Source organism: Hydra vulgaris, chromosome 03 (genome assembly GCF_038396675.1).
Source record: "Hydra vulgaris chromosome 03, alternate assembly HydraT2T_AEP".
Taxonomy (NCBI): Eukaryota; Metazoa; Cnidaria; class Hydrozoa; order Anthoathecata; family Hydridae; genus Hydra; species Hydra vulgaris.
This window is the reverse complement of record NC_088922.1, coordinates 38,578,743-38,606,545: the sequence shown is the minus strand read 5'-3', so window position 1 is coordinate 38,606,545 and position 27,803 is coordinate 38,578,743. Positions and strand designations below refer to the sequence as shown.

General features: G+C 29.2%; 1 protein-coding gene across 3 annotated transcripts in view; it reads left to right on the top strand.

Annotated features, from left to right (window-relative positions):
• The first annotated feature begins 817 nt into the window (after positions 1 to 817).
• Positions 818 to 27,803, top strand: part of LOC100204131 (uncharacterized) — a 107,756-nt gene continuing 80,770 nt past the window's right edge. For 2 of the 3 annotated variants that reach the window (XR_010637554.1, XM_065793140.1), the window contains exons 1-2: positions 818 to 954; positions 3,771 to 3,925. Coding sequence is in view for 1 of the 3 variants with exons in the window: in XM_065793141.1 (XP_065649213.1) it covers positions 3,884 to 3,925 (42 nt within the window). In the remaining 2 variants the exon portion in view is untranslated. The remainder of the gene's footprint in view (positions 955 to 3,770; positions 3,926 to 27,803) is intronic. The other variant, XM_065793141.1, reaches the window with a different exon arrangement.

Below are 27,803 nucleotides of genomic sequence, written 5' to 3'. Positions count from 1 at the left end.
ATTTTATTTACAGATATAGCACAAAATACGCGCGTCACAATGTGACATCGATTTGTCACGCGTGACGCTCTAACTTTTGCAATAACTCATAAAATACAAAGTAAAAAATAAATTTTTATCTTTAAAGAACATATATTTATTTACCAAAATAATATAGATTTTAAAAATTTATATTATTTTGGTAATTTTTATACACATGAATATTATAAAACTACATTTTCTCGATAAAAGCAAAACGTCAAGGACGGACAATATTCTAAAATTCTACAAAGTATTTAAAATATATTTTAAATTTTTTTGTTAAATCTTCGACATATTATACATTTATTATCATAATCAACATATTTTATATGTTAAAGTGTTAGAACGTTGTATCTTTGCATTATGATAAATCTTTAATACATATATATGTATTATATATGTTATATGTATTATATATATTATAAGTTTATTATGTTCACTTTTTAAAGATCTGATAATAAGATCATTATGATCTACTTTCGAAAGTGCGCTGAATTGTACATAGTTTGTAGCTCTTTATGTTATCATATATCACGTTTAACATTGTAAACATTTGTTCCAAACCCATTATGTTTGTGCTAATGTCGTCGGTGAACAATAATTAATTAATAGTTAGTTATTTAACTATTAATTTATTAACAATAGAAGTTATTTATAAAAGCGAGTTTTTATATCTTATCCATTATAAAACTATAGTAGTAATATTTAAATGTTTTTCTTATGACGAAAGAAAAACATAAAAATAGACACACACAAAAAAAAAGGCTTATTACAATAAATCTTATCTTATGACATTAATACAACATAATTTATTTTACATAATGGTTGCATTGTTCATTTATTTTTACCGATGTTAATTGACAAAGTGCTTTTTACAATTTTTTATCACTGTTCCATGTTAACTGTTTAGCCAGATAAATCTTTAAGTGTTAGGTAAATGTATATTTATTTAACTGTTTATAATATATATATCTATATATATATATATATATATATATATATATATATATATATATATATATATATATATATGTATATATATATATATATATATATATATATGTATATATATATATGTATATATATATATATATATGTATATATATATATATATATATATATATGTATATATATATATATATATATATATATATATATATATATATATATATATATATATATATATATATATATATGTATATATAAATATATATATATATATTATATATATATATATATATATATATATATATATATATATATATATATATATATATATATATATATATATATATATATATATATATATATTATATATATATATAATCTTATTGCAGCTATGTTTAAATTTTTCTTTTATATTAGAAGTATCAATGTTAAGGTAAAATATTTTAAAAACTTATCGATTTCCATTAAAAAAATTAACTTTTATTTTATTAGCTAACTTTTTATAAAATTCAACTTATTTAATTTAACTGGATTTTCAACCATATATAACATGATATGGTTTTAATAAATAAAAATAGCTAAAAAATTAATTTTTTTGCTCATGGAGTTAAGAAATTTACTTAGTTACGCCCATAGCAACCAATCTTTTTTATAGATATATTTATCTTAGAACTAAATTTTAAATAGCTATTTTTATTTTTGGGTTTGTATAAATACTAAACTAGGCCCGGAGCAACAAGAAGGAGGGGGTTGGTGGAAGAGGGGGCAGCAGGGGCATATGCTCCGCCTCCCTAATAATTATTCAAATAAATATTTTTGAAGTTAGTTTTTAGAAAAAACCAAAAAATTTCAAATTAAGATACAAAAGAAAAAAAAAGGATAGAAAAGACCTAATTTGCTATCCGTATTTTTGGCATAAGTTCCTTTGACAAAAGTTTTGAACTACTACTAATTGACCTATTGCCACCACCCCCCCCCTTCCCAAGTGGCGGATGAAGACTTTTCGGAGCTCGGGGCTATTTTTTTTGGAGAAAAAATGACTAAAAAAAGGCAAAAAGGTCCTTAATTCAGTACTGCCCCTCCAATATAATTTTTGTTCCTACGGGCCTGTAAACTACTTAAAAACCAAAGTTGTAAATCTGATAATGTTGTTAGTTAAAATGAGTGTATGAAATTTTGAATTAATATATTGTTTTTAAACTTTGAAGCTTGATTTCTCAATTGTATTTTTTTGTCTGACTGTGAACAGCAAATTATTCATATCTTTTTAACCAGATATGCATTTAATTTCAAATTTTCAGGGTTGTTTCTTTATAGATAGAAACTGCATTACTTTACTAGAACTAACCTTAAACTTGTTTCCATTTGAATATATTGATACTTTACTAAAGATTTTTGCATTGAAAATATCCTTTAAAATTAAAAGCGTTGCCATTTTAAAAATAATCATTATTTTAAGTTTTTCTAGTAAGGTTTTGTTTATTACACTATAATCCATCAGTGCGGTAAGTTTTAGCTTGTAATGTCATAAAAAAGCTAAGAAAATGTAGTTTTCTTTTTTATTGATTTTTCTGCATTTAATGCTGAATCAGCATAAAAAAAGGTAAATTATTTTTTATTTCAGCATTTTAAATTAAATTGACCATTATTTAGCCTTGCTACTAATTTTGGTATGTAGAAAAAGTTAGAAATAAAAAAAAAAATTTTACCATTTAACCAACTTAATAAGTACATATTTATTATACTAAATCTATTATACAATAAACTTTTTAATTTTTTTACGCCGAATAAAAAATGCATGAAAAACATTTAACATGAATCTAAAAAACATTTAGTATGCACATAGCCCAAAATTTAATACTCTGGTTGCATTTTCAGTATATAAAATAATTATTTTTATTAACCAAAAAAAACTGACTATTTGTCAATTTTTTTTTCTGGTTAAAGGTTATCTAAAACATGTACAGTATGTTTTCTTACTTGCTTTATGAAGGTTATAAATAATCTTTTACAAAGCTTGTATTATTTGTATTCTAAAAACGCTTTTAAATATTTTTGATTAAGTTATCTTGCATGGTGATTCTTTTATGAAAATTTTTTCTCATGATATATATATCAACTGCATTATAACGCTTACGACGGCTCTCACGAAACTTTAGTTAAAAACAATGTTTAACACAAAAATTTTATTGTTTTTGTAAAATAAAATTTTTTAGCGTCTCATTTTCGAGGTTTCAAGTGAATGCTGATGGTATCCTGAATAATGATTTTTAAAAATAATAATAAGGAAATGAATGTTAAAATTGAAAATCAATAATTAAAACATAAATAATATTTAAATAAAGTATGACAGTACATTTTGTTCGCCATCGAAAACGGTTATTTAAAACTTTTCATCACAACTTTTGTAATAGCAACTTTTTTGTTGAAGTTGTGTGGTTGAGCATTGTTAAAACCCAGACCAGTTTTTGTGTGTAACTAGCGAGTTGACTCTTGTCAACTCGCTAGTTACACACAAAAACAATCAAAGGGTTTTAGTTTAAGTTTTAACTCGTGTTTTTTCTATGTACTTGAGAATTTAAGTAATACACTATAATACTCCTTGTTGTAACCTTGGATTAACATCAAAGGAAATTCTGTTTTATTATCTTTTTTCCTCAGTTGTTTTGTGTTTTTCTGTAATTTTGGTTAAGATTTTTAAGTATAGCATCAAAAATACAAAATAAAATAAAAAACAAAAACATAACAAAGTCACCAAATAAAAACAATACATTTACTTTTTCTTTTCTTTTTTTGTTTAGAAAGATATTGGATTCTTAATGTTTTAGAGCTTTCGTTGATAAAATGCTTCAATCACCTCAAAACGTTGGACTAAAGGTTGGAGTTTGTTTCATATTTAAAAGTTTAGAAACCAATGTGCAATGGTAACCCTGTTGATTTCTACGCCCTGCTTGAGGTAAATTTTTAAATACCTAATCAATATAATTTTTTAAGCAAGTTTAGAAAAAAATTGCTCAGGTCAGAGACAAAAAAAAAAAAAGAACAAACATTTACTTTTAATGAATCAATTTTTATTAAAATTAAATTTTTATTACAGTAATATTTGGAAGTGGACATTGGTCCACTTCCAAACATTTTTTCTATTTAACTTAAATAGATATCACTTTATAAACCTAATAATAATAGTATATCATGAGGACTAGCCAGGCCTCAAGTCACAAATATGAATATTTTTCATTATAATGTATTTTTTTTGCTATAGAGATATTTATAAGTTGGCCAGAGTCAACCCGGCTCGGCTGACTTTGCCACTTTTGATTTTCACTATTTTAGGCAATTCTCGCCCCTCACAAGTTTGACTTTAGCCACAATAAATCAACTGTTTATGTTATACCTAAGTGATGAGTATTGTTTGATGCGGGATTAGACAAGATTTTGTCATTGCACATATGTAGAACTTACAGGAAACCTTTTAAATTATCAGTAAAACACATAAAACAGAAGGTATTTACAGTTAATTGATATATTGTTTGGTGACAGATTAGCAATGCTAGATTGCAAATGTGTGAAATATTGTTCAAAAGTGGCTTTACTGATATTAGCTCTCTTCTTGCTGATGTTCTGACAGTCTGTTTTTTATATAATTTTTTTTTGGATTGCATGAAGCTGTAAACCCTATCATCCCCAGATAATTTATTTTTAAAATTTTCGTTCATTCCTAGGAATGAACGTATGACAGTATGACAGTCTACGTATGACAGTACGTATGACAGTCTACGTATGACAGTCTACGTATGACAGTCTACGTATGACAGTCTACGTATGACAGTCTACGTATGACAGTATGACAGTCTACGTATGACAGTTGAGCGAAACCTTGAACAAAAGGGGAGGATCCTCTCCTTTTGTTCAAGGTTTCGCTCGACTGTCATACGTAGATCTATGGTGTGAAATGGTAATCCCCAGTCATTCAGAGCAAGAAAATGTTGCACTATTATTTCTTCTTAAAAAAATAATGAATAATACACTGAATAAAAGTTTCATATATATTATTAATCAAGGTAAATAAAACTTCTCACCCTGGCCATAGTCAACCCGTCATTGTTTTCATTATACGGGGTAACTATGGGCACCCCTATACTAAAAAATAGTGGCCATAGCTTTCATCTCATTAGCTTTCCTTTGTTAAGTAAGGTTTGAATAAGTAAAAACAATTATTTAAATAATTACAATCACCTTAGAATATTGCAGGTTTTCAAAAATGTGAAAAAAAGCAGTTGTCAGACGGCCATCTTGAAATGATGTCTTTATAACAGAAAATTTTTTTTGCACTATGTAAAGCTACTAAATAATTGCATAAATCTTAGTTTAGAGTTATGCTAAATTAAAATACCTAAAAGTATTATAATTTAGGGTTTATGGCTCTCTAGATCTTTTTTTTCTTAACGACCCAAAGTCATCCCGGGTAACTAGTGTCACCACATATTACGGTAAAAGTTACTCGTATAATATGAAAAACAAAACGAGGGCGAAACTACTTTAATGACGTAAATACGTTAAAATACGTTGATGACGCAATTTATTTTCAATAATTTAATAAATATCAAATTACACTAAATGTAAATTTTATAAAGTTTTATTTGTGCTATGCTTTTCTGTTATGCAGCAAAATCTTTTGAAAATGTCTGCATCAAATAAAAGGTTGTGTTAATTTAAACAAATCGCGTTGCTGACTAAAGAAACAACGATAATAAAATGACAACAATACTGAAACAGCTCTGATTGTATTATAAAATCATATACACTACCGTTCATAATTAGTCGAATGGAAATAAATTTATTTAAAAATGCTATTTTTTATTAAACTATTTTTTATGGTTATTTTTGCACTATTAGATAATTTAAAAGTATTTTGGTTAAAATGCTTTAATAAGGATCATAAGGATAATAAAAATGCTAAAGTGGGCAAAATTACAAAAAAATGGACCATCAATGACTGTAAACGCGGACCGACATGTCGAAGTTTTAAATCTTTAGCTTCAAGATAAGAATATTTGTCTGAAAAAAAAATCGTTGAATTTATGATAAAATAGTGTGTACTATTGACAGTAAAACATGGTTGATGTTGTGTTAAGGTGTGGGACTGTTTTGGTTAGAATGCCACAGGGAGTAATGACAAAAGTAGTTTACTTGTACACTTAAAAAATTATGCTACACCTTCGGAAAGATGGGTAAATAAGAAGCTATTCATTTTTTCAGAAGAAAAATGACTTGAAGCTTAATCTAAAACATATTTTTCAAAAAATTGTTTAAGTTATTTAACTGAGTTCGAGAACGATTAAATATTAGATAAAATGATTTAGCCTTCCCGATCACAAGATCTCTCTCCTATAGGATTTTTATGGGAGGAGTTAAAAGTAATGTCAAAAACTAATGCCTAATCATGCATAAGATGTGATAAAAACTTTATAGTTAATGGCATAAAATTGAATTCGACGAATTAGATAAGTCGTTAAGTGGAACGTCAAGAATATGTATAGCGTTTATTGCCGCTAAGGGTGATTAAAAGGCAAGTAAATTATAATCTAATCTAATCGGACTTTATATTACTTTTTTTGTAAACCTAATAAAAAGGAAGATAACTTATAATTCAGGTAGATTTTGTTTTCAATTTTTCTATCAATAGTAAGAAAACTATGATACCTTATATAGAAAAGTACGACCATTCGAATAATTATTGACAATAGTGTATACAGTCAATCGTTTGATTAATTTTTTTTTTCAATTTAAAAAAAAAGTTTTTCTTAAAAATCGCATCACACTGTGTCATAAATCAACCCGAACGTCGTATTTCATTCAATAAAATAAAAGTATGCCATCATTTAGATATTTATTTCAAAGTTAAAAACTAAAACTTTTTAAAAAGTAGAGATGCATTTTCAAACAGAAGGAGGAAAGAGAAAATTACTTTTGAATATTTATAAGATAACTTCTCTGCTAGAAATTTTTATTTTACCGTACAATGCTACGTTGTTTGCTGCTCGATTATTTGCTGGTACAAGCTAAATCTTTTGAAAAATTTTATATAGTTAGTTATTTTTTAAGAGCTAAATCTTTATTTAATTAAATAACTACATAATATTCACAAAGATGTTTAATTATGTTCTCAAGCTACTTATTTATTTTTGTCTCGATGAAAAATCGGAGAATACCCTGCAAAAGTTATCCATAGTTTTCCTTGGTCGCAGCTACCATGTTAAGCCCAAGTTGGTTTTAGTTATGAACGGATTGTTTTTCTAGTCTGTTTTTCAAATTTGGCTAGACCACATTGATTTTCTTTACAAAAAGGAAAAATTTGGGCCAATAGGATGCAAACCTTTCATATTATGAAGTGGCATTATACCTAAGCCTATGCAATTAATAAAGCCAACTACGCTCTAGGCATGTTGTATCGTACATTCAGCCACATGACTCCACAACTACTTAAAATTCTATACACAACGTTTCTAAGCTCTTATCTAGAATTTGCAGTAGCAGCTAGAAATCCATCGTAAAGAATGGGTATTGATAAAATTGAGAAAGTACAAAGACGAGCTATCCGTTTGACACCTTCATACAGTCGACTATCATATAAAGATCATTTGAATCAACTAAATTTAACTTTAGAAAACCGTCGAATTAGAGAAGATCTGATACAATTGTTCAAAGATCTGATAAAATCTGATACAAAGATCTGATAAAATTGTTAACAAGATAGACATTGTCTCACGGTGTGAACCCCACGTTTTTTGTGTTGGGGTGGCAAATCCAATAAAAACTAGAGGAAATCACCTAAAAGTGACGAGAGAATACGATTAAAATTACAACCAAAGACATCAGATTTTTACAAAACGAGTAGTGAATCGTTGAATGCATTGCCGTCAGATGTTGTATGCGCTATATCTGTTGACAGTTTCAAAACTAAGCTCGATGCAGAAACTTTGAACAATTTAGATAAATACCGAGATTATAACTAAATGAAAATACTAAAGTACAGCATTATACTTTATACCATACTTCCAAGTAAACTTTATATATATTTATTTAGTAGATAAGGCTGCATAACCTATAGGTTATACAGAGAAACCTGTTGCAGTATTTTAATACTTCTAGTAATATTACTATTATGGATAAGGTGTTTTTATAGTTTTTTGCAAACTCTTGTATGTAACTTTATACTTTTTTAATCTTTTAAACATGTAATTATAGAAAGGATAAGTGGACGATTGTTTAGAAATAAATCTTCTAGGTATATTAGATAATACTATGCCTTGTTCATTCTATCAAACCCTCATCCGTGATAGCTATGTCTGAGAATGTATTTTTAAGACAACAACTGATCAAAATTTGTACAAAGAACAAAGACTAGATTACTGAAAACATTAAAACTGATAAATATTTAAAATGATGACGGAAAAATTTTGTTTACCATTCTAACTTTTAAACCTTTATTAAGAAGATTAAGCCTTTTTTAAATAACATTTTTATGCAGCTATGCTTTGTCTTTTTTTCCGCTTGAACTTCAGATAGATGAGGATCAAGGTTTCCGAACGTTCTTATATTTCCTGTATTTATAGTCTTTTAACTATCATAGTATGAATATGCGTGGATGCCTCCATGACCAGATAAGCCTATAACCACAATAATCTAGCAGTAAAACATTTGAGAAAATTTCTATGTTTTAATAAGTTTTAAAAACATCTTTAGCAATAGTGATAAACTGTATAACATTCAAACCAGATCAACACCATTTGCTTCTGTTTTTTTTATTAATCTCGTTAACTTTAAGACGATCTGAAATAAATTACTAGTACAGATTTTGAGCAGCTGTAGCGCAATGGTTAGGCCGCTAGTCTTATAAGCTAGAACTCTGTGGTTCAACGCTACCTCTGGACAAGTTTTATAATATCGGTAAGGAAGGAGTTTTATAACATCGGTAAGGAAGGAAATTAAATATTGTAACAACTATTTGCAGCTGGTTCAAGATTTGAAAGTAACTTTAATACCTCTGACTGTACAATTCTCTTTTAAAAAGTGATGTTAAAAGTTGAATTGCAGCATTACTGTGGATAAATTACAACATTACTAAAGCCAAGCCTTAAACATGTATTTATTCTTTATCATAATGAAAAGTATATCAATATCATATTATATTGCCTATTATCAGGGTCCGTCCCGAAGAGATCTTAAAAAATGGTAAGGAGGGGGAGGGGGGACGGATGACGTACCTATTTTCACCGACTAATAACTCAAAAACGACGTTAAAAAAAATCCTCGTTTACCGAAATTTGCCGACTGATAATAAATGTCCAAAGCATACATTAGAACGCAAAAAAAACTGCGTTTTGCGTTCCAAATAAAAACTCACACGCAAACTCAAACGCATTTGACGCAATTTATTGCGCTTACTTACATAAACGTAAACGCAATAAACCCAATTAATAGCTTTTACGCACGCATTTGATACGCAATTAACGCATATAAATTGCGTTTACGAACGTAACTCAAACGCAATTTACGCGTATAAATGCGTTCACAAATATAATTGAAACGAAACGTACGCGTATATCTATATCTATATATATATATATGTTCTGTTCTAATCAGCAATTAAGTTTGTTTAAAGTTTGTTAAAACTTGAAATATATTATTATTATTAATATTATTTTAATATCTTTATTATTATTATCATTATTATTAAAATTTTTATTATTATTATCTTAATAATTGTAAATTATTAAAATTGACAATTATCAAATGACATCAATAGTGGCTGCTGCGGCAGCTCTCGACACAACTTGCGTATCAATAGTCGACGCAGCGATAAGAGATACCATGGCAACAACATTCACAAACAAAACATTCAACGAAAACTACAAAAACCGCCTCGCCGAAATGCTCAAGGTGGCATTAATCTCTGCGCTCACACCGATAATTAAATTGAATAAAGAAACCGAGGCTAAACTAACAGCCCAAATTTACGATCTCAACAAGAAACTGGAAGACAAGAAATTTATTACCTACGCCTCGAAACTCAAAGGAAACGCACCTGAAACAGTCAAACACAGAAACGAAATAATAAATATTGTTGCTGCCGAAAACAAAGACAGGCAGGATCGTTCCATGAATGTCATTGTGGTTGGTCTACCCAAAACCGAGAACAAAGACGACAAGACAAGCGTCACGGAGTTCATCAAGGCTTGTGGTCTTGATGACTTTACAATCAAACAAGCACGACGCCTAAACTCAAGTAAAAAACAAACTGTTCATAACTCTAATATTATTCAAGTCTCTCTTGCAAACAAAATGCAACAAACCGCTGTTTTAAATCTCTGCAATCGCCATCAACTACAACAATTTAACGGAGTTTTCGCACGAAAAGACAGAACTCCGGCTCAGCAAGAAGCGTTCAACGAAACTCGAGCTTGACTTAAAAAGAAAAACGAAGAGCTGAAAGATGCTGGGATTCTCGACCAACCGTTTCGGAATGTCATCCACAAAAGAACCGGTCAAATATGCTGTATTGATGTCACAATGTCAAACGAGCAAAAGAAATATGTGTTCGCCTCAGCAACTACAGCTCTCAACAAATATCGAAGAAGTAATACAGCAGCTACAACAAGCACCGCTCAAGAAAACTCGTCCACCTAAAAAAAATTACACCAAAATAACGCCCAGCATTCCTGTAATAAATAAAAATAATCTATCTCCTGTAAATCTCCGCTTTTGGGTCAACAATCCATGCTCGCTAAATAAAAACAAACGCGACGAAGCCATAGCCCGTTTACACAACTTAGAAGTTAAAAATACTCCTCACATTTTATACTTTACCGAAACTTGGTACAACGGAACAAGCGACACGGTTATACCAGGCTATCAAATTCATCGAAGAGATAGAGACGGAAGAGGAGGTGGCGTGGCCATTTATATACAAGAAGAGATAACTACATTTACACCAATTTTGCACAATTGAACTCAGACTCCATTGAACAAATGTGGCGCGTTATTAAGCTTGGCAACAACTCAATTCTTCTCGGATGTATATATCGACCACACGACCTAAATGACGAAACTCTCAAAAACTGTATAGCATCTATCAAAGCTTCGAAAGCTGCCGCCCAAAGGTTAGAGTGTGATTTCATTATAATCTATCGGGACTTTAATTTTAGCAACACGTTTTATGAGTATATTGAGATTGGCGGTGGAGTGGCGACAACAGCGCACGTGCTAAATGAACGACCAGGAGACATGAAATTTCAAGATTGCTTAAACGAATGCCTACTCACACAATTGATCACCTTCAAAACATATCGTAGTAACAGATTTTCAGAGCCAAACAGTACTCTAGACCTAGTAATAACAGACAAACCAGATCTCTTGATAGAAATAAAAGAAGAAGACTCGTTCGGGGACACTCCAATGGGACAATCTCATGCTCTAATCACGGGTCGATTTGTTCTGAACGACAAGATAAAAGTACCACCAATCGTGCAGCGAAAACGCTATATCTGGAGCAGAGCCGACTACGCTAATTTCTCGCTAAAATTAAGTTCAACCAATTGGAAAAGCTTATTCGAAAACTGCTCAGCTAACGAATGTTACAATCTACTCCTAGAAGTGTACGACGAACTAGCAACAGAACTCATTCCGTCGACTACCTTGCCCTTCCAGAAGAAACACGAACCATGGATAACAGACGAAGTTTTAAAAGCTATTAGAACAAAACAAGAACTTTGGAATAAATATATTGCCTCTGGTCGCCATACACATAGAGAGCTCAAAGGCAAGCACAAAGAAGCATGCAGAAATGTAACCAAAACTTTGAGATTAGCAGTGTTAAAATATGAAGAGAACCTAGCTAATTTATATAAAAACGACCCTAAAAAGCTACACGCTCATATCAAAAACAAAACCAACTCAAAATATGTATTCAACTCCATAGAAACAATTGATGGAACAATTTCAACAGATCTTCAAATTATTTGCACAACCCACAACAATTTGAACAATTATTTCCAATCAGTATTTGTCAACGAGCCAGACGGACCTGTGCCGGAATTAGAACCCCGAACTGACAAAAAATGTATATTAGACGAGAATATCTTTTTAATCAACGATATCCGTGCTCGACTCGCAAACCTAGACGAATTTAAATCTCTTGGTGTTGATAACGTTCACCCTCGTGTACTCAAACACTGCGCAGAAGCTTTCGCATTGCCACTAACATTAGTTTTCAAGAAATCTTTCTCAACCAGCACTTTACCAGACCTGTGGAAAAAATCTAACGTCACGCCCATTTTCAAGAAAGGAAGCAAACTAAGAGCATCAAATTATAGACCAGTTTCTCTCACATCCATACCATGCAAAATATTCGAGAGTATATCACATGAAAAAATAATGCTACACTGTAACTTAAACGGTTTAATAAGCATAGCACAACACAGATTTGTTCAAAGAAAAAGCTGTTTGACTAATCTCCTCGAAACTCGCGACTTCCTCACAGAAGCTGCACACAAGAAGTATCCAGTCGATATGATTTACACTGATTTTGCAAAAGCATTTGATAAAGTCCCACATAATCGCCTATTGAGCAAATTGAAAGCATATGGCATTAGCGGGAAAGCACTCATGTGGATAAATGCTTGGCTTAACAATAGACAACAGCGTGTTGTCATTGATACTCACTCAACTGCTAAAATATTCACATCAGATTGGAAAAAAGTTACAAATGGCGTCCCTCAAGGAAGTGTCCTCAGCCCTCTCCTTTTCGTACTATTTATAAATGATCTGCCGGACAACATTACCAGCCATTTCAAGCTCTACGCAAATGATAGTAAAATTATGAACATGATAAAATCGAATGAAGATATGCTAGCTTTACAATCAGACATTGATCAAGCCATAAAATGGTCTCACAAATGGTTGATGTTCTTTAATGTGGAAAAATGCAAAACAATGCATGTCGGTCGAGGTAACAGAAAATCCAATCAAGTCTATTCAATGACGAACACAGAAGGCACTCGTCGAAACCTGGAGGAAACTGAAACTGAACGAGATCTAGGTCTTCTGATATCAAATGATCTCAAAGTCCGTGCCCAGGTAGAGTCTGTAGTCTCAGTAGCCTATTACAAATTGGGCCTACTAAAAGAAGTATTCCGAAGCAGAAGCATTTATCTCTGGCGAACGCTTTACATATGTGCGCCCACACCTGGAATTCGCTATTCAAGCATGGTCTCCTCACCTAAAAAAGGATATCAATATGGTTGAAATAGTTCAGCGCAGAGCGACAAAAGTTTCCTCAATCAAACATCTCCCATATGAGCAACGCTTAAATATATTTAGAGTGACAACACTGGAAGAGAGAAGAGCTAGAGGAGATCTTATTGAACAGTTTAAAATTAAAAATAAAATTGACGATATTAACTTTTTTGTTCCTCAAAGGATCTCTAACAACGTATATTGCAGGAGGAGTCACAATAAACAGCTACACAGACAAATTGTTAGCGATTGCGAAGAGCGACATCACTTTTTTACTAATCGTGTCACACCGTCCTGGAATATGCTACCACAGGAAGCAATTGACACTCACTCGGTCAACTTATTCAAAAGTTTCCTATCATGATGGGCATCTTGTCTCGTTGACAATTAGCCCTGCACATTAGTTAGTATAGAGATGCCTGGTGTTGCATCTCTTCGTCAATATACTTTATAATTAATGATTGACTAATTTACAGTATTATTAAATTTGTAAAAACATAAAAAAAAAATTATTATTGTAAATTTATTGATTCTAAATAAAATCAAATTCAAAATTTAAATTCATATATATCTATCTATATATATATATATATATATATATATATATATATATATATATATATATATATATATATATATATATATATATATATATATATTCCTTTGCCGTATCATAAAATTTACAATAAGAAAGATCGTACATATATCGCATATATATGTACGATATGTATTAAAATTACTTAATTTGACACAGTCTTCTCCCCCTTCGTTCTTTGCACCTTGCAGTTTAATTTTTTTATTTCATTTTTTTTAAACAGTTATTTTCAGTCCTTTCTTTTGCTTTCTTATTTTTTCAAGTTTAGGATTGAGTGGGGCATGTCCATAAGGTCAAGTCCCCTGTGCATTTGAATAATATTGTTTAATTCCTTTTATATACTATTGTTTTAGATATTTACATATTCAAACAAATAATTGGTTTTCATCAAGTTATAACTTTTTAAAGGAATTTGTTAGTAAATTACTAAAAAAGTTATAATTTTACATATAAAATTTTAAAACAATCGAGTATAAGAAATTAAACAATATTAATTTACCTAGGTCTCACAAATGCACGTGGGACTAGACTTTAGAAACATCTTGCTCCACTAAAAATTAAAAAAAATTAACGTCAAAACGTCCTGTGATTATTTAGTTTTAAAAACTTTTAGGTAAGTTTTTTTTTTTTGAAACAAAACTTAAATATGAAAACTAAATATTTACAGGGCGTTTTACCTGACACATAAAAGGCCAATTTCCCTTTTTTACTAATTACTATGTTATTATATTTGTAAAATTTTGTGAGATTATATTTTTTTTTGTAGATCTTTTTCTAGTCGTGGGCAATTAGTTGCTCTGAATCATTGTCCCATTGTATATTTTTTCATTTTATATGTAGAAAGCTCGTTTAAAACGAGCAATAAACCACAATAACACTATGTGATTGGTCAACGCACACGCACATTTTAAAAATTCCTTAAAACAAAGGAAAACTTCAGTTTGTGAATTTTCCGTTCACAAATTGAACACAATTATATTCAGTTGTATAGGGTACTATTATTTTAACAAAAACTATTTTTAGAAAAAAGTATAACTTAATATCTTCAATTAGTAAGCTCATTTCAATTATTATAAAAATCTGTTTTGGAAACAAAACCAAGTTTTACTTAATCGTTTCATAAATACCTAATCTTATATGATTCATCAATCTCGCAAGAGTAAGATCTATCGCGAGGTTATATTAAAAGCGACATGAAGAAGAAATATCACAACCACAGCAGTTGCAATTACAACCTTTTTATCTTAAAGTTTGTCTGCATCTGAATCTGTAGAAACAATTTTGAAGAGAACAAGATCTGTAAATCCTACAAAAACGACAAAATCTACAATGCAGACAAAAAAATGCAGCGTTGACATTATTATCGGCACATCACGGCATTTTGAGTAAGTGATTTGACTCAAACGACACACTGAACAAATAAAATAAAAAGCGAAACGATGCCTTGATGCCGATACTTTGAACGCTATCAAGTTCTTTATTACATCAAACTGCTCAATTAATGCATTCGTTTTTGAGGAAAATAGTTAAAGAGCTATTTCCTTGTGCAAAAAGTTTTAGAGGAAACTTGATACTAGAAACGATGGTAAAATTATCAAATATAATTAACGAAAAATTACACGATGCCCCGGTTGTCACTTTATTTAGTGATATATGGACATCTCCTAAAAGTGTTGGACTTTATTGCAATCGGTGCAACATTAACGAACAGTGATTTAAAAAAATCATCATTATTGGTATGGAACAGATGATGTCACAATTCAGAAAATATTAAACTAGGAGTTGAAAAGATTATCAATACTTTTACCTTCAATAAATCAAAAATAAATGGCACTTTTTTTTCAAATTTTATAGCTTTAATTACTGTAAGCACAGCGAGTTTATTGATTACTTACGTTAAATTTATTTAAAAGCTACTATATGTGATGAAGGGAGCTCATTTGTCAAACTGTTTAAGCAATTATTTCTCAAGAATTTCTCATGAAAAAAAAAATTATGTCTCAAGAAGAAAGAGTTGAAACGACGAAAAGTGGCAATAGTGCATATGAAGATGATCTGTTGATCAGAAGCTCGGCAGCCTATTTTACAACTTTATTTAAGCAAATCGAAGTGAAAGGACTAGCAATATCTGTGAATCCTTCTTATGATTTTTGGTTCAAAAATTCTAAAATTCCAATGTTACGAAAGCTATTTGTTAAAACTAACTTACTAAATATTCTATCATCAGCAGCTTTTATAAAGAGATATTTTAGTACATCTGGTTTTGTATGCGAGAAGTGACGAGGCAACATGAATGCTAATTTGATTATCAGTTGCTCAATGTTAAAAGTAAACTTAAAACTTCTTGAAAGTTTAAATGATTTTTTGGACGACAATGACTCAGATAGTGAAATGTAAACTTATAATATATTTTAAGATAAGATAATATATTTTTTGAACTTGAAAAGCACAAAAATAAATTGAATATATAATGCTATAATTTTAATAATAACAATATTCTTAATAATAACACAACGGCTCAAATAAAAAATTATATCATATCTTTGAATTCTGCTCATCAATGTTACAGATTAGTTACCACTGAAATTGAAAATATTTGGCATAAATTCAATTTTCCAACAATCGAAACAGAAGGAGTATTCTCAAAAGTATGTAGATTAATGGAAAAAGCATCCAATTTAAATAAAACTTCAAGACTTAGAAGAAACGCTAATTTTTATGACAAGTTGAAAGCTTTTGACAACATGTTTGATATATGTTCATGCAACTGTTATGATTTAGGAGTAGAAAGAGAGAAATGCAGATGTACTTTTAAAGTCCCAATAAAAGAATGGGATACGTTTGTTGGGCAAAAGAAACGCACAAATCAACTTGGACTACTAAACTACTGGACTACAACTTGGACTACTTGATCGTGCCTTCACATCTACTTTAAAGAAAACTGAAAAAAGAAAAAAAAACAGTTAAATACATATACAAATGTTAACAAAGACACTAATAGACAAATTACCGATGACAATTCTGACAAATTTTAGGATAATGTCATATTAGATGAATCTAATAATGAATATGACAAGCTATACGAATCTAATGTCTTAAAAAAATGTAATCAAAACAGGTTTTATTACAATGAACTAGCAATCATAGCAGATCGTTATCGTGTCAGTTACAGAGCAACTGCTGCTATTGTCAATGCTGCTCCAAAAGACATGGGTATACTGAATGAATCAAAAATGAATTAAATATGAAAAAAATACTGTAACTGTCTGTTTGATGATCTGTTAACCAGAAGCTCGGCAGCCTATTTTACAACTTTATTTAAGCAAAACAAAGTGAAAGGACTAGCAATATCTGTGAATCCTTCTTATGATTTTTGGTTCAAAAATTCTAAAATTCCAATGTTACAAAAGCTATTTTTTAAAACTAACTTACTAAATATTCTATCATCAGCAGCTTTTATAAAGAGATTTTTCTACAGAAAAGCCAACAAAAGAACATATTGACTTGGTTACAATAATTATGCAATGCTATGCAACAGGACGTTTCCAAATCAAATCAAATTATTTTTCAATCAATGGTGCTCACAATTTTTGGTATATTGCTCAAGTAGTTAAAAATGCAATTATTGATGTAAAATATAAGGAGGTATTGGAGCAACTTTTGAAGAAAAATTCGTATTTCCCTAACCCAGAGAACATTTTATTGGCGATGATAAGTGATGAAAGAAAACAAGTTAGAACTACAGCCATTCAAAGGATACTTAAATCCAGGTTTACTAGCAAATCCAATAGACATTTCAAACTTCCTACAACATTAAATCTTGGAGCCATAGATTACTGTGAATTAATAAATTGGGACATCGAGGAAGTTCATTCACCACCTTTACTGAATGACTATTCAAATGAAGATATTTTGAAAGCCAATGAAACTCCATTAAGTATGCCAAAGTATCCTTGTCGTAGTCAGAAAATGGAAAGAATAGTTGGAGTAGTCACAAAGGCATCAGAAAATAGATATGGCTACGAAAAACGTCACAAATGTGTAATAAACCTGTTGGAGTCCGGGGGAAAAATGCCTAAATTTGATTGGAAAGCATTTTTTTGTAGCCTATAAAAATTTTTCATTCTAATTTTTTTATATTTCTAAAAGTTTTGTTTTTTTGCTTAGAAAAGGTAATATATATGAACAGAAAGCATTTTAAAGCTTATATCCTTTTTAAACATCTTGAATCCCCTATTCTAATAAAATACCAAAACAGTATTTTAGTAGAACATTTTTGTAGTATATCTAAATCATTACAATTATATAAAATAAAATAAAACAATTATAAAATAGTTATATATAAAAGTTTCTTATACCCCCTTTTTCTTTAAAATGTTTAAAAATCAGATTTTGTGTGCGACCTCTAAGGAGGCTAGCACAGACCTAAAAATTGGTATACATCCTATACACATATATAGGAACCCCCCACAATATTCTGCTTCTTAAAAAAAAATTTTATCCGCCCTAGTGACCATATATGTACGTTTTTATTTTTTATAACTATTATAACAAGATTCTAACTACATTATTGATGAGTTATATAAGGTATTATTAATTTTTATTTTTATTAGTCGCAATAAAGATACATCAATTTTAAAGTATTAAACAACAAAAATTTTAAACAAAAATAAATGTTTCATGTAGTTAAACCTATATTTAGTTTACATTTATTATACATAATGGTAAAGAAGTTACAAAACTCCACTTGTTTTGTTATATTTTAAGTTTTGGAATCTCAATTCATCATTTCGTATAAAAAATCTAACAGAAACGAACGTCCCTAGGAAAGAAGAGAAGGATCGTAGGGGGGCGTGTAACTCTACAACGTAAACTTTATTTAAAAATTAGTCGGCTTGTGTGGATATTTATACCGGCAGCCGGAAAATTTTTATATCGACAGCCCCTGAAAACGAGGTATCAAATTTTATAAAAAAAATAGTTATTACATTATTACATCACTTGTATTGTATGAACTATATATACTTATATATTTCATACAATACATTATATAATAATAAAAGTGTTGCTCTTTTTGAATTTGTAATATTGAAGTTTTCGTTCGGAATAAAGGACACGTGTTCTCAATTCCAAACGTACACATCACATAAAATAGCATTAAATTTAAAAAAGTAAATAATTTAAAATTTATACTACTGTAGACCTCTTGGCCTAGAGTTAAGTAAAAAGATTTAATACTAGATTGATTTTATATTTAAATGTAAGGGTATAACAAATCGTTGGTACGGTATGAGCATTATCTATTTATTAGATCCTGTCTTCCATTATTTGTTCCAGTTAAAATAACTCATCTTCACTGTAACTGTCTGTTTCTGCCGTTAACCACAGTTAACTTGCAGAAATCTTAGCTGTAACTATCAAGTGGGTTGCACCATTAGCGAATGCGCCCCCCCCCCCCATTATTCGAATTGAAAGCTTGTAGTGCTTTTTTACTATTTAGCAATGCAGTTTTTTATCTCTTATACAGGTGTGTTTTTAATTAGCAACAATTACAAGAACTAAAAATTGTTCAGTAACCCTCTTAATTTTGTTCCTTAAAAATTATTTTTTTATATCCCTCCAATATCATAATCACGCTATTCTTCACCTTTAAACGTATTGCAGTTTTTATTCAATTGAAAGCGGCAACCCTAGTTTTAAAAGCTTTTTTTCTTCTTTTTTTCAAACCTTTGTTCTTTGAAAACGATGGCGTCAAATTTTATTTTTCTCAAATAACTTTTTTGGCTGCTTTTTTTATCTAGTTTTCTTTTTTTCGCAGCTTGCGTTGCTTCGTCGTGAGCCATTGCAGGTAATTAATTCATGTTGTTCAACAATGTTGAACATAATTCATATTACAACATGTTTTTTGTAGGGTTATTTTTGAAAGATTGAGTGGACATTTACCAGCATTTTTTAAACCACTACTTGCATTTTTCGCTTCAAAACCTTTATTTTCAATAAGGTCTTTTAACATGGCAGGAAAGTGTCGGTTACTCAAATTTAAATAAGAATTTCTAACCTAGTAAATTTTTAAAATTCGCTTCGATTTCGCTTTTACAGTCTTAAAAACTCCAAAATCTAGTGGTTGCAAAAATTAACTTGCGTGAGCTGGCAATCGAAATAAGATTATCTTTTTGATAAAACTTTAATTCACTTTCATCACAGTTAAACACATAAAACGGCTTTTCGTTTAAACTATGCTCTCGATAAACAGGGGATAAACTTGGGTGACTCCTCTTCTACAGCTTGCATGCTAGTAGCCTTTTCTTTCACAAATGTTTTTGCATATTTCCTTATTAAACCGTAGTACTACTTTTGAGTTAGTTTACTGGCCTTAAATGAATAACTTTGTTTAGATTCTTTTAATTAACTTTTGATTCCAGTTCAAATACCTTCATTTTTTTTTGCTGAAATCAATATCACTCATAAACTGTACAAGTTTAACAATAAGCTTCTCCGTTACTAAGCTAATTACTCTTGGCCTACCAACATCAGCAGCTTGTAGCATAAAGAGGCTTTTGAATTAGACATTTCTTATTATTGATAGTCTCAATTCAAAGTTTATTTTCTTTTGATTTGCGATTTTCATTTTTGCTAACATTTGGCTTTTTTTTAATTAACTAACGTTAAGGTAAACCAGATATTAAAAAATTTATTAAAAACTTATTGCGTTTATTAAATTTAAAGCTTGTGTCGTGAAAATATTATTGTTAAAAATTGCATATAAAACATCAACTTATGCTCACAAAAAATAATCCAAAATATTCCAAAATCTATTCGGAATTTAGGAAACCTTTAAATTATGCAGAAAAAAGACTTTTTTAAATTTCTCAAAAAAAAAAAATCTTTGAGATTAAAAAAATTTTTAAACCCAAACATGTTAACAGATTACTACTGGATAGTCTTAATGAGTATAATGAATATAAATTTGCTAAAAAATCTTTGAGTAACTTCATTAAGTTTTTTTATAAGGTTAAATATCTTCATTTACATATTTTTTTTTAATATTTACACAACAAAGTTACAACTTTGTTTACCGATGTTATCAATGTTGCCACTAACATGTTTAGTCATTTTCTTATTATGGAGGTAGACAAGGGCTTGGTGGGAGTGGGGCTACCCTTCCTCCTACCTTTTGTTTTGATTGCGCTTCTAGTTAAATATATTTATAAACAATTTAAAAATTTAAAAGTTTTTTTTTTTTTAAATCTATAGGAAAGTATTTCGTTTTTATAAATAAGTACAATAAGTGTTTATTAGGATTTACTTCAGTGGTATGTCTTAAAAACAGATATTGCGGAAGGAAAGCGCCTTAAACAACTAAAATAAAGAACTTCTGTTGACTCCAGAGGCGGATCCAGCATTTTTTGCTCTTCAAGATATCCAATTTCCAGACATAGAGCTAATTCCGAGCATTTATATGGTTATACTTACGTCAAATAAAGATGTTTTGCAAAAAATTGCGGTTGTTTGAGCCTGGGAACAAAAAAGCCCTCTAATTTTCGCCTCCCTCCCTCCATGCCCCAAAAGTGAGAGCAACTAATTGATAAAATATCTTTTATACATTTTTTAACTAGACTAATATGTATAGAAAAATTTTAGGTTTCGTAGTATAATTTCTCAGCGTTCAAAAATTATGACCATATAAAATTTGCAGCCTTCTCAAATTGAGGCGGATATGACCTTTATATGGTCATAATTTTTGAACGCTAAAATATTTTACTATGAAATTTAAAATTTATTGATGAATATAAGTCTAGTTGAAAATAGTACAAAAAATATTTTATCAACTTATTGCTTCAACGTTTAGGGCAGGGGAACAAAGTTTTGGAGCCTTTTTGTTCTCAGGCTCCAATCATCGCAATTTTTTGCAAAGCATCCTTATTTGACATAAGTATAAATATATAAAGTTTTAGAGTTTTCTTCATGTCTGAAAGTTAGCTATCTCAAAGACCAAAAAATGCTGGATCCACCCCTAGTTGGCTCTGCATCTATTGCTACTTTGAAATTCTTGAGTTTGCTATAATGTAAAACCTTGTTTGCTGTTTTTTTTTTCTTTTTTTTTACTTTTCAATATCACGTACACATTTGAAAATATTATACTTTTAAGGCTATTTTTTATTTCATATCATAAAAAACATTGTTAAATAACAAATATGCAAAAATCTTACGTGAAATTATGAGAAATTACGTCAAAAAATAAGAATTGGTGCTACCAATCTGTTGAGTTACTTAACTTACATAGTAATGTTCTTAACACTATTTAATTTATGTTAATAACATAGTACAATAAGAATTATTGTATTTATATATTGAGACGATGTGCATCCCATGTACAATGTAGCCATGCATGGGCTATAGATAATCTGATCTCCTATATAAACATTTGAATCTCCCTGTAGTGTTATTTATTTTTCAATGTGTTGTATATAAAACCGTCTAGTTTTCGTATAAAAAATAGAACAATAGTTTTTTTTATATTGCTTCTTACCAACAGCATAGTAACAAAAGTAAACATCGTGTATATTATCTTACTAAACTGCCTGAAGCAAGTATTTTCTAAAGTAAGTTTAAACTACCAATTATATATGCTGTTTTCCCTTAATTTCTTGTTATGATTGTTAGGTGACTAACATAAAATAACACATGTTATCTATTTTAGTCATTGATTTTGTACATAGCTAGAGTATAATTGTTTATTATTGTTTTTAAATAATTCAGTGGAGATTAAAATAAATAGTATTTTTAGTATAATTGTTTATTATTGTATTTTATAATAGTCAGTGTAGATTATTATTTCTAATTAATTAATATGAAAACTGAAGCTTTAAGAAGAAGAAAAATTGGTTCCTCCAGAGTATTTAATTTATTTGCGAGCAAAGAATTGTCATTAATTGACAGAAATGACTTGAGCATTTTACCTAACTTTCCAACATCAACCAGCAATGTTATTTCTAATAATAAACCTATTCCACAACCTTAAAGTTATAAAAATGAGTCTTACTATGTTTTAATCGACTTGATATAATTGGACAAATTCTTAACTTAGTGGGAACATGTTCTGACTGTTAGAACAAATCAGTCAATATTAATATAGGTAATAAAAACAAAAAAGGTTCAAGTTATTTGATGGTATTGAGTTGCACGGAAAACAGAAATGGAAAACAAAATTCTATACGAAGAAAAAAATTTTCAAGTAAAACTTCTGAAAAGTCTTTCAATAAAAATTTACGTTCAGTAAATGCAATGCAAGTAATCGGATAAGGAAATAGTGCATTAGAAAAAACAAGTGATTTTTTAAATTTAACACCTCCAATTCCAAAAAATACATTTAGATTTTTATGTGGGGCAAACTACTTTGAAGGTGCATAATCAGCTGTTATTAATTTCAATTTAGAGCTTGGTATTAATCCTGGCAAACACTGTTTTACATTTTGCAATCAAAAGGTGTTATTTGGGCAATCTAGTATGAGGCTGGAAAAATTACAGAATTAAATGATAAGTTAGCTAGGTGAGCAATAATAGGACTAAAAACTTCAGCACAAGATTTTAGGATGTCAGTAAGAATAAAATCGAGTGGTGATGTCTTGAGTTTGAGATTTTTGATTATTTTAGAAACATCTTCAGGTGTAACTGTACCAAGTGTTGACATTAAAGTTGCTGCAGGAAGTGATAACTCTGAAATTTAATATGATTTCGAAAAGGCAGTCAGCATTTCAAAATCATATTAAATTTCAGTATTGTATTCTTTACACTTTCAAGTTTGTTAATGAAATATTGGTTTATTGTTTCACACTTTTCCTCGGGTATTATATTGTTATCACATACATTTTTAGAGTGTGTGCAATAAAATTTAATTAGTTTGTGTGCAATAAAATTTAAGCAATACTCCATATTTCTTTTTGATCACCCTGAGCTGAATTTAGCTTTTGTTCAAATAAGTACGCCTAGACACGTTAATTGCTGTAGATGTCTCACAACATGCATTTCGGTAGAGTTTTTTGTCTACCAATAAGCCACTTCTTTTGTAACGACGTTCCGGTTACAGCTTTTCCTGGCATTTGCTGGTAGACATTTATCATTGCAATAAGTCTCTTTGCATGTTTCTGGATTTGTGTCATTCAATAGACATTTCTCTAATTCGATTGCGCAACTGATTTCTCAGCTTCAAGAAGAGGCCAATAAGGACAAAATTGTAAACAAACTATATTCGTACTAAATAAAAATGTCTTATTTTAACTCTAGCATTATCAGAATAATATTGAAAATAAGTGGAAGAGGGAAGTATTACTGTATATCATTGTATAGAAATTCATTTTATAATAACAATATAAAAAAATTAATATCGGTCTGTTTTCATCTCCCGAACCAAGAGAAAAAACTCGATGTTCACAAAGCTTGGTGTAACAAAATATGTTAATCTAGACGTTAAGAAGGTGCAGATAATTTTGAAATAATGAAACACGCTAAAAAGCAGGAGTTTGACTTTAGGCCTTAGGAGATAAAAATTAGATGCAGTAAAATATCTTAAAAAAAGAAATGAAATTTAAAGCTTGTGTTCATTTAAGACAACACAAGAAAAATTACCTTGAAAATCTCCATGTAAAAGGTCAAAATAGCCAGAGTTCACGACTACGTTAAGCAATAAAAAACTTTATACATTACTGGATTTCACAAATAGTTAAAACTGTAAAAACTGTAAGCTGTTGCCATCCGAAAAAAACAATCGTTTAAAAAAGATTAGTAGTAGTTTATGAAAACTAATAGAGCTTGCCTGAAGAATATAAATTTTAAAAATAATCAACGACCAATTGAAAAATAATATTGTTAGTTACAAAAAAGATGATAAATGTTTTAACTCGTTGACTGGCATGAGATAAGAAATTTTTGGCATTTTATTTTAATATTTAAATCCTAGAAATGAACGTGAAAGTATGAAGTATTATCATCCTGAACATCATTCTAAATAAAAGTTACCCAAAGAATTGTTTACATATCCTTCATATTTTACATGTCTGGTTATAGGTGAAACATGATTGACCAACTATCAATTGACCAACTATTCTTGTTATTAACATGGCTAAGACCTTTTTAATTTAAATTTTACTTCCTGGTTAAAGACACCAAAATCTATTGTGTCAAGATCTTATTATATGGTTAAATTTGATATAGCTTAAACTTGGTACAATACTATTTTAGTCTAATTTATATTACCAAAAGCTTAGCATGTCGTAATGTTTCAAATAGACTTATCCTAAAACAAAAGTTATTATTGACTGTTTTGAATTGGTTTGTCAAAGAAATTCAAGCCTTACAGTTCAAAGTAGTTTGTTTTCCCATTTATCTTATACCATTTTATCTTTAAAGGATTAGTTGGAATTGCTTTTTTTGGTACAATAACATTTTGTTAGTGAACTACTTGTTGGTTCTATTTCTAATATTGAAATAGTTAATGTTGCTTAAATTTGCTTAAGCCTTTTGTTATAACACGTAATGAAAGAAATCAACTATAACACAAAGAAGTTATAGAAAGTCAAACAATTGCAGCTTTACAAACTCATGTAGAATGTCCCATTTTTACTTTATAGATCCTCTTATAAAACTGTAAAAATACATGAAATGAACTATTTATTATTGAGATAAAATACATTTTTTATAAAAATACTCCAACTTATCTACAACATCTAAATAATCACATTTATCAAAATTAATGTTTACAATAATAATTCCACTATAAGTCATTTCATAAACAAACATATCTATAAACAAAAATTGATACAGTCCAAATAAACTTATTGATATTTTGACTTGTGCTTAATAGACAAATGAGTGATTCTTCTTAAGATATAGTGTCACGGCAAATTTTATATATATATATATATATACATACATACATATATATATATATATATATATATATATATATATATATATATATATATATATATATATATATATATATATATATATATATATATATATATATATATATATATATATATATATATATATATATATATATATATATATATATATATATATATATATTCCTAGAACAAAGTCCATCTGTATATATTCCTAGAACAAGTCCATCTGGACTAGCACCATAACAAGGAATGCATGGTTAATCTTATAATCCAGTTTCAACAATTTTATTATGATTTAATATGTCTTTGACATTTGTGAATTTTTTATTGTCTTCTGTAAATTGTTTTACCAAAAATTCAAAGTTGTTTTTTTTAATAGATAAACAGAAAAATTAGTAACGAAGAAGGATTATTTAATCGATTTGTCGCTATTTGTTTATATTTTTGTCCTTACTGGCCTCGTTTTAATGTTAAGAAAATAGTTGCGCAATCGAATTAGAGAAATGTCTATTTAAATATCAAGAAAAGTTGTTAGTTTTAGTTTGTTCTGCATAATTGTCGATATATATTGCCGGTGAAGTGCAACATGGCGTCATTTGCAGTTCGATTATGAAGCAAGATATATCTAACTTTGATAAATTTTGTTTAGAGAACCAAACAGTTTTGTTTTTTGAAGCTTGGTGTTGTAATGCAGCTTCAATCATATAGTGGTTTGAAATACCCTTTAGCTTTTCGACTTTAGGGTTGTAAAGTAAATTGTCGTCACTGCGATTGATTATAAGGTCAAGTAGATTAGCAGTACCGGTAATAGAAGATATGCGAGTTGGAGTATGAATCCGTTGTGTTATATTAGAGGTTTCAAGAACATTTGTAAGTTGCAAGTCTATAATTGTTGGACTATTAATTGGGCAGCTAAAATCACCACACAATAAAACTTCGTTAGAAATAGTTTGGAGTTCTTCCAAGTCTTGGACCAAGAGTTGGTACAATTCTGAAAAAATTCCAGTTAAGATTTGATCGCTATACCTCCTTCTTGACGGTCTGATCAACATTGTTCAACTATTTTGAATCCTCATGGCGCCTTACTATTTTGAATTGCAGGAGGGTTGTCTGATTTTATCCATGTCTCAGTAACTATAAAAATATCTAAAGAGTGATTACCAATAGTGTCAAATTATGGCAGATTTTTTTATAGCAGATTAAACATTTTGGATACTTAAGTTGATTGTATTTCTTTTGAAGTTTTTAGACTTCATATTTGTAGTTTTGATAAGTTTGACAGAAGATTTCATTTAATTGTTTATTACAGAGATACCACTATTGATTTTATTTTTATTAAGTTTTGCGGGTATCAGCAGCTGTTTTTAGATTAATAAATGGCTTTTTTTCTTTTTCATCAAATAAACATTGAATTTCATATATATATATATATATATATATATATATATATATATATATATATATATATATATGTATGTATATGCACATATATATATGTATATATATAAATTATGTTAGTGTATTCTACAAATAGAGTGCTCAATGTTCTTAAAGAGCAGAGCAATAATAAATTAGTAAAAATACTTATCTATCTTTTATCTTCAACATATTTCACCATCAGAAGGTTCATCAGGAACAATGTTAACATGAAAAAAATTCAAGTTATAGAAAAATTATTTCACAGGAAGTTGGGAATTGTTATAATGAATTATTTAATAGCTGTAGTGTTTTGGAACCAGGAAGTTGCATCAACTACATTAGATAATTAAAATATCATGAAAATAATTCTTTAGAACTCGGATAAATTTTAGACTGATCATTTGTTTTTATAATTTTTAAAAGGAACTTATTTTCATGTCTGCATTTAGAAATTAATTCAGATTTTTTATTCAATAAACTTTCTTGATCTAAATGAGTAATTAGTTTTAAATTTTTCTTGTAAACATAGCATACATTTTTTGGAAATGTTATTATAGGCAGGCACAGTTTTTATGATAGACCAGTTTAATTTAAAATTGATATTTTTTTCTTTTAGT